Source organism: Primulina eburnea, chromosome 3 (genome assembly GCF_022965805.1).
Source record: "Primulina eburnea isolate SZY01 chromosome 3, ASM2296580v1, whole genome shotgun sequence".
In the NCBI taxonomy this organism is placed as follows: domain Eukaryota; kingdom Viridiplantae; phylum Streptophyta; class Magnoliopsida; order Lamiales; family Gesneriaceae; genus Primulina; species Primulina eburnea.
The window spans coordinates 510,448-519,538 of record NC_133103.1 but is presented as its reverse complement, the minus strand read 5'-3'; the positions used below and the strand labels follow the sequence as shown (position 1 = coordinate 519,538).

At 36.6% G+C, this 9,091-nt stretch overlaps 1 protein-coding gene across 1 annotated transcript; it reads left to right on the top strand.

Moving 5' to 3' along the window:
* The first annotated feature begins 653 nt into the window (after window positions 1–653).
* Window positions 654–7,183, top strand: LOC140825027 (homeobox-leucine zipper protein ATHB-8-like). Its single transcript, XM_073186496.1, has 19 exons — window positions 654–1,021; window positions 1,510–1,731; window positions 1,941–2,100; window positions 2,316–2,416; window positions 2,670–2,760; window positions 2,977–3,072; window positions 3,165–3,278; window positions 3,366–3,449; window positions 3,536–3,691; window positions 3,772–3,846; window positions 4,154–4,260; window positions 4,351–4,543; window positions 4,637–4,822; window positions 4,959–5,039; window positions 5,127–5,261; window positions 5,592–5,917; window positions 6,148–6,256; window positions 6,360–6,509; window positions 6,871–7,183. The coding sequence occupies exons 2-19, from the start codon at window positions 1,514–1,516 to the stop codon at window positions 7,015–7,017; spliced, it is 2,529 nt and encodes an 842-aa protein (XP_073042597.1). The 5' UTR covers window positions 654–1,021; window positions 1,510–1,513; the 3' UTR covers window positions 7,018–7,183.
* Window positions 7,184–9,091: the final 1,908 nt, after the last annotated feature.

Genomic DNA, 9,091 nt, shown 5'->3' with positions numbered 1-9,091 from the left:
TCATATGAGACTTATTCTTCTCTTGATTAATGTTTTCTTTCAAATGTATAGTTTCTAATGATCTATACTTAATTTATTCCTGTGATTTGTGTTATGGTAAAAATTTGTGTGAGACGGTTTCATGATTCGTATTTGTGAGACGATATCGTATTTTTGAGACGATATCATATGAGAGCTACTCTAGCGTTAAAGCATTTTACAGACGAAAAAATTATAAGATATGATTGTCGTATGGACAAATACAAATGACATAGAAAAAATCACTCCCCATTTTGATGTGACGTGAGTTATCAGTATTAGGTAGGACACATGTACGGCGTAGATGGGCATTGGATTTTGGAGGAGGCCAAATCTTTTAAAGTGCTAAAAAGCAAAATAAATATATTTCTTAGAAAAAGACATAAATGCATGTTTAACTAACGTCTCTGTTGTTTTCTTAGGAATATAAGGAGACGCCTCCTCCTGATTTTATATTTTACGAATATGAATGCACTGCTGTAATGGTACCGATACCAGTTAAAATTTGGTAGAACTGTGTATTAATTATTTAATTAATTAGCTTACAAAAAAAGGAAAAAGCAGAAACAAAAGCAAAAGCAAAATCAAGCAACGCCGAAAAAGAAGACAGCACTATATCTGAACCCACACTAATATCAATGGTTTCCACTACCAATTTGTGTCCCCTCTGTCCCCGTTCTCTCTAAAAATACACAAACAGAATCTTCATCTTTCACTTCCACCCGCAAAAGAGTGTAAAACCCATATATCTATATGTGATTTGTCGTGTATATCTTCATCTATGAATATGTTTGGAGATTTTTAAGGTATTTGGAGGCTCTTCTGTTGAAAATTATTATTACCGTATAAGGGGAGGGTGGTTTGTTTTGTAGAAAAAAAGATACAAGAGGTAAGAATGGAGGATTTGCGTTTAGTTCTTGATGCTGCGTGCTTCTGAAGCTGCAAGACGACAACTTTTTACCTTCAGACAACCACCCCAAGGATAGATTGCACATTTATGCACGTACGTATTTTCAACTATGCGTGTCTATATTTCTCTCTGTGCTCGTCTGTGTGTTTTTCTCCCTGAGGTTTCTTGAACTTGAAGAGTAGTGGAGTTTGGAGACGCTTCATACACAAGTTTCTCACAAGAAACAAAGTTTTACACGTCTTGACGACACACACAAAAATGGATTGATAAAGACACAAGCTTGAGTAATTTTGGTTTTGTGGGCTGCCACTTATTTGTTATGTTATGAGAAACTGAGGTACAAAGTTATCAACTTGGTATAATAAGAGTTCGAGTACTCCAATATGAATATAGTTACTTTGGTTCTTGTTTTGTTATTAGAAAAATGGATATGAAAATTCATATTTTCAGGGAATAAATAGAGTTTTTGAAAGAAAGAAAGTTCATTCATTTATCGAAAAGCTTTCAGATTTGTTTTTATTGAATTTGTGCAATCCATTTCATCAAAGTAAAAAAATAATTTAGCTATTGGTTTCTTGAAGTGTGATGATGGCGGTGACGTCAGCCAGCAAAGACGGCAGCAAAATGGGGATAGATAACGGAAAATATGTAAGGTACACACCTGAGCAGGTGGACGCTTTGGAGAGGGTGTACTATGATTGCCCTAAACCGAGTTCAATGAGACGGCAGCAGCTGATCCGGGAATATCCAATCCTCGCCAATATTGAGCCCAAGCAGATCAAAGTTTGGTTTCAAAACAGAAGGTATTATGTTTCAAGTGTTAACAGTTGCAAAGATCAAGCTTAATTTGTCAAGCTTTATTAGATTTCATCTTATTTGGTTTTATGTGTTGAGATTGATCCTAATACCGAGATTTGATTCATATGCTCATATAAGATGAATCATGATTCTTGATTATTTTAGACTATTAGACCATCATGGATCTAAGGTTCTTTTGCTTGATTTGGTGCAGATGCAGAGAAAAACAGCGAAAAGAGGCGTCGCGCCTTCAAGCCGTGAACCGGAAATTGACGGCCATGAATAAGTTGTTGATGGAGGAAAACGATAGGTTGCAGAAGCAAGTTTCACATTTGGTGTATGAAAATAGTTTCTTCCGCCAGCAGGCTCAAAATGTAATGGAAATCAAAATTCTCTCTCTCTCTGGCACTCTCTTTTTTCCGTCACTTTGATGTTGAACTAAACATGTCTTTGATACGTTGGATTAGGGAGTAGTTAGGGAAATGAATTAATGAGAACAAGTTAAGCTCATGCGACGATTGAATTTGTAATTTGTTACTTCTTTTATTTTCGTACTCTTGATAGTCTGGAGTTTTTTTTGGTGTCACAGGCAACTCATGCCACCACTGATAATAGTTGTGAATCAGTGGTAACAAGTGGTCAGCACCACTCAACTCCTCAGCATCCCCCAAGGGATGCAAGTCCAGCTGGGTGAGTGGAGTGTTTCTTGCTCTTTGTAGTGGTCGAGGTAGAGGGGGACAGCTGGGCGATTTCCCTCGTACTATCGTACATGTTCATATTTTTTATATATTATGAATATTAAAATGGTATTTAGCTTTCCCAAATACAAAGAAGGATTTCTTTTTCATTTATTATTGTCTTCCATCATTCATTTGTGGATCCGGTACTTCTTTTCTTGTCCTTCAAATTGTTTTAAACTAATGATTTTTTTGTATGTTTCTAGACTTTTGTCCATTGCAGAGGAGACTTTAACAGAGTTTCTATCAAAGGCTACTGGAACTGCTGTGGAGTGGGTCCAAATGCCTGGGATGAAGGTAATACCCTGCTTTAGTATCATTACAATGTGATAGAATAATTGTTGAAAGATGTTTGTTATTGTTAAAAGCAGAGTATGACTGCACTTTTCGGTGCTTTGCGTCTCAATCGTTCTGCACCATCAATATTTCTCATCATACTTATTTTTTCTCATATTTTCTTCTACATACACCATATCCTGTTATTCTGAAATTGCATATCCTTTAATTCTGCAGCCTGGTCCGGATTCCATTGGAATCATTGCTATTTCTCACGGTTGCACTGGTGTAGCATCACGTGCATGTGGCCTTGTGGGTTTAGAGCCTACGAGAGTGAGTTTTGACAGAGCATGCTTTGTTATGGCAAATTATCATTTTATGTCGCAGTTCTATATCAGTGATTGTAATCCTTGATATTTGATCAGGTTGCTGAAATTCTAAAAGATCGACCAGCATGGTACCGTGATTGCCGAACTGTGGATGTCCTCAACGTCTTGTCTACTGGAAATGGTGGAACCATAGAATTGCTGTACATGCAGGTTGAATTTCATATTTTTCTTTGTTAATAATTTCATTTCACACGTGGTTAGATTCGAAACCAAGTGCTTATTTTACTATTGATTCAGCTCTACGCAATCACTACTTTGGCACCTGCTCGTGACTTTTGGTTACTACGGTATACTTCTGTTATGGAGGATGGTAGCCTTGTGGTAAGTTTCTAATTACTTACATAAATTACTCAATATTATAGAATCTAGATCATACATCCTTCGTTGCCTCTAAATCGTCTGCATAGGTATGTGAAAGATCGCTGAACAACACTCAGAATGGTCCCAGCATGCCACCAGTGCCACCTTTTGTGAGAGCTGAAATGCTACCGAGTGGATACCTAATAAGACCATGTGAAGGTGGAGGCTCCATTATTCATATAGTTGACCATATGGATTTAGAGGTATCTTATGTTCTCTTTTATTGAAATTCGGCATAGCCAATCAAGTTCAATTAACAGTTTGGCCTTATTATACTTGTCAGCCTTGGAGTGTACCTGAAGTGTTGCGGCCTTTGTATGAATCATCAACGTTGCTTGCACAGAGGACGACAGTTGCTGTAGGATTATATATATTTCTCTTAATAGGGACACCACATCTTTGTATTGGCGGAATTAGAGGGGCTGACAGAGTTGATCACTCCTTCCATTTAAAATTTTCCTAAATCTATATATTATGATGTACTACTGTAAAATCATATATTTTATGATTTTACCCCCACAAAACGTTTTGATTTTTAGTTTTTCCCACATCTCTTGAAACTTCTGGTTCCGCTACTACTTTTTCATATTATAGTCTTTATGATATTTTTGATCCTGTCTCAAAGTGTGGACTGATTTATATGAAATGATGATAAAACATTTCAGGGTTTACGCCAGTTGAGGCAGATCTCCCAAGAAGTTTCTCAGCCAAACGTGGTTGGATGGGGGAGAAGACCAGCAGCTTTGCGTGCACTTGGTCAAAGATTAAGCAGGTTGCTTGCTTGCTTGTTTCTGAAACTTTTTCATCACTGAAGTCTGCTGATCGAGTTATATTAAAATTTTGTACTTGCCTTGTTATGCAGAAGCTTTAACGAGGCTGTAAATGGATTCACGGATGAGGGATGGTCTATGATAGAAAGTGATGGCGTGGATGATGTTACCGTTCACGTGAACTCATCTCCTGGAAAATTGACTGGAACAATGCAAAACTTTGCGAATGGATTTCCATCTATGAGCAGCGCAATATTGTGTGCTAAGGCATCAATGCTTTTACAAGTAAGGATTTACTCATTTAGTTTGTTTGACTTCTAACTAATGTTGGTTATTTGTGATGGATAATTGATTATATATATATATTTTTTCTTGCAGAATGTTCCCCCGGCTATACTTTTGAGGTTTCTGCGGGAGCATAGATCGGAGTGGGCAGATAGCGGTATTGACGCCTATTCAGCTGTTTCTGTTAAAGCCGGTCCTTGTACCTTACCCGTATCCCGAGTTGGGTGTTTCGGTGGTCAGGTTATTCTTCCATTGGCTCACACTATCGAAAATGAAGAGGCAAGTACAATCAAATCATTTTACTTTTAGTATATTTTGCTGATGACTTCATACGCTGTGGGGAATGCGCTACTTACAGATGCTACTGCTTTATTCTTCTTTTAAATCTTACTGCTTCTTTATCCTGGAAAAGCAGTTTATGGAAGTGATTAGGCTGGAAAACATGACCCATTATCGAGATGACGTTATTATGCCTAGCGATATTTTCCTCTTGCAAGTAAGTTTTGCCTTTAAATGATTTTGAGGCATATCTTCAAGCATATATTTTGGTTACGTGTTTCAATGTCAATGTGTGATTGCTTAGGTCTGCAGTGGGGTGGACGAGAATGCCTTTGGAACCTGTGCGGAACTTGTATTTGCTCCAATAGATGCCTCTTTCTCTGATGATGCTCCCCTTCTCCCCTCCGGTTTTCGTATCATTCCCCTTGATTGCAAAGTAGTAAGTTTAGTCTGTTGCAATATAGAAATTGATAGAAATCTTTTTTTTTAAACTTCAAGCTATGGTTGTGCAACATTGGATTTATATTTGAGATTAATTTTTAATTGTATGAATGTTGACATTAGGCATTGAAGGATCAAATGATATGCATAGATTATGTTATTTAGGAGTTTTGAAACTGTGATAATCTGGTACCGTATAAAGACTTCATGCCCCGAACCTTGAGCTCGAGGGAGTTGAACCAATTACAAGTTTATGCGTTTAACAATAATATCTATTTCTTGCGTTTTACGTTGGTTTCAAGTTCACATTCTTTTTTAACCACTGTAGGATGCATCGAGCCCAAATCGTACGCTGGACCTTGCATCAACTCTCGAAGTGGGACCTGCCATAAATAGACCTCCTGGTGAACATCATGGTCACCATGGCATTGCAAAATCTGTCATGACAATAGCATTTCAGTTTGCATTTGAAATCCACCTTCAGGAAAGCATAGCAGCAATGGCTAGACAGTACGTTCGCAGTATCATTTCATCTGTTCAAAGGGTGGCAATAGCTCTCTCTGCTTCTTGTCTCGGTTCTAATGCTAGTTTACGGATACCCCCTGGTACTCCTGAAGCACAAACTTTAGCTCGTTGGATTTGTCAAAGCTACAGGTTGCACTGGTTTTCTCTTTACAATCTTTTTATTATCAGTATATTCATTGCAATTTAGAGTTGGCCAATACTTTCTTGGACAAGAGGGACATGGAAAAATCTGGACTGCTATTACTCATTATATTCAACTAATCTGAGATACAATATTGAAAACGATAATAATCCCATTTATATTGTTTATTAAGTAGTTCGTGAGTCGTTGGTCCTTTCTGTCTATCGTTTATTTGCAGATATTTCATAGGTGCGGAGCTGCTCAAATCTGCTGCCACTGAAGGAAGTGAATGTGTTCTTAAAACACTCTGGCACCATTCTGATGCCGTTATGTGTTGCTCGTTAAAGGTAATTTTGAGTAGTTTTACGTTAGTAAGCATCTGCTGCATCCTTCGTTGGATGTAAACACATTGTGAATGCTCATTCAAAGTCATTTATATTCTATGAGCAGGCGTTGCCAGTTTTCTCATTTGCGAATCAGGCCGGACTTGATATGCTCGAAACTACTTTAGTCGCGCTTCAGGACATAACAATTGAAAAGATATTCGACGAAAATGGAAGAAAAGCACTCTTTGCCGAATTTCCACAGCTCATGCAACAGGTATATATTAATATGTTCATATTTGAGCTCGATGAGCTCAAGCTCGTAAAATGAATTATGTTGGCTCGAGGTTGGCTCAACTTAGACTTTAAAAGCCAAGTTTGGTTCCCTTTTTGGAACTCAATATCGAGCTTTAATAATTAAATGCCCAAACTATAGCTAGAACTCTAATGAGCTCGATTATTTAATTTAATGGTGAATATATTTAAAGTTATATTTTTAATTATATGAAAGCTCGTGAGAATTTGAAAAAAATAATTTGGGCTAAAGATTGGTCGGAAAATATTTTGAACATGTTCTTGTTCAACCTGAATTTGAAAATTGTGGAATGCAATCAGAGCTTCACTATTGTTATTTGCAGGGTTTTGTATATCTTGAAGGTGGCATTTGCTTGTCGAGTATGGGACGCCCGATTTCTTACGAGAGAGCTGTAGCCTGGAAGGTGTTGAGTGATGAAGAAAACGCACAGTGCTTGTGCTTCATGTTCGTCAATTGGTCTTTTGTTTGATAATTCATTCTCAGCATAACATTTGGCCTTGTACTTCATCAAATTTAACCAATGTCTCAAGAAGTCAGTCCTATATATGATGCATTGCATGCGACTCTAACTTATCCTCAAGCTCATGTTATAACAGGCGATGAATGAATGCACCCTTTTGTGCCATTGTCTTGCACTTGCCCATGAGATTTACACGCCATTTGGTATTACCGTTCTTGAAATTGATTTACTGAGGTTTAGTGGGCGAGTTTTCACATGATTTTTTGAATTTATTTCAATGGCATTCACTTATCTCGTACTGGATATTCCATTCACCAGGACTGATCATTTGGTTGCATATTTCTCTCCTTACAAGTGCAGATCTCGTTTTAGTTTACATTAAAATCTGTCCTAGGAACACAACTAGAGCTCTGATTATTACAAAAGAACTTAATTTGTTCTAAGCATGTTTGTTTTTGTGTCGATTTGCACAACTTCTCCGAGCAATATTCCTCAATATGCCCATGTCAATGAGAGCTTAGGGTTATATCTAGTGGTATCATTGAATTCTTGCACGAAATTTCTGTGAGTATTCATAGCTTCTTCAATGTCGACCGGCTTTCGGTTCAACTGTTCTTCCACTGCTTCCGAACAAAGTCCGCATACCCATTTACCCGAAAAGGAGTTTCGGATCTGCGATATGTATTCTTCTGTGCTTTCTTCTTTCAGACCGCAGCACTCACATTCGGCTAAAAAGATGCGTCCATCTTCTAATTCAACAATGGCTCCCGCCAAAGCTTTGGCTATTTTGTTTACTTCCATTGTTGCATTGGATACCGCCTTTCCGATAATTTCATGCTCATTCTGCCGTACGAAAGATTTGTTTATATAATCAACGTCAAATCTATAAAAGAATGAATACATTATAAACTTAAAACAAGTAGTGATCAAATTCAAAGAAAGTGGCCGGGATTATTTCATCATCATTTCAGACCTTTTTGAGGAAGATTTTCTACTTCAAACGTGTATACATACATATACATACCATGAGTGAAGAACCCTTGATTCCATCTTCAATTTCTGTAACTATAATCTCTCTCACAGGTATTCGCCCTATAATTACAGCACAAGTACAGAAAAACATGAATCCACTTGATCTCAAGGCGAAAATATCTTTTTAGATTAAAGAACCTTGTTAGGCATCTTATAATATATTAAGCATGGCTTCCGTATGAACTTCCAGTCACATGTACTTTGAACAGATGAGGTCCAAGTTTGCTTTATTGACATTGCGCCATTCCTATTGTCATAATTAATTATCAAATTGCTGCATGCATGCACGTAGGGCTGCTGCTGCACTGTAAAATTTGCGAGAGACAGCTACGCTGCATGCATATTACTAAGACTGATTATTTCATATGTAATACTGGGCGAGTCTACGCTCCTCCTGGAGTATTACTCCCTCTCTCATAAATTAGATATGTGTCTTTTTTTAAAAAAAAATCATAATAAACTTTAAAAAGTACAAGAATTTACAAAAAAAAAATATCTAACTCGTCATTAATTTTATGAGTTTTAACCATCCAACAAAATGGCCATAGTTTCTTTCAAATTTTATAATTTGTTTATTAAAATTCAGAATTTTAAAATCAGATGTTTTAAAATTCTGAATTTTAATACATTTGTATTCATTAATACTACAAAAAAATGCAAATTTATTTAATTTCGATTCTATTTAATTTTTTTGAGCGAAAATTTATGTAAATTTTTGTGTTTATATATTTTTTACTTTCATTTTTAAAACAAAATTTAATTTATTTAAAATATTATTATTTGGAACAAAAACTAATTTTTGGGTCCATCAGAAAATAATTAATTATGTAGAGTCCAAAACTACTCTAACTCCATCCAAAAAAAAAGAGTGAGTCTCATGTGAGACCGTCTCACGGGTTATAATCCGTGAGACGGGTCAACCCTACCCATATTACAATAAAAAGTAATACTTTTAGCATAAAAAATAATACTTTTTCATAGATGATCCAAATAAGTGATCCGTCTCACAAATACGACCCGTGAGACCGTCTCACACAAATTTTTGCCAACA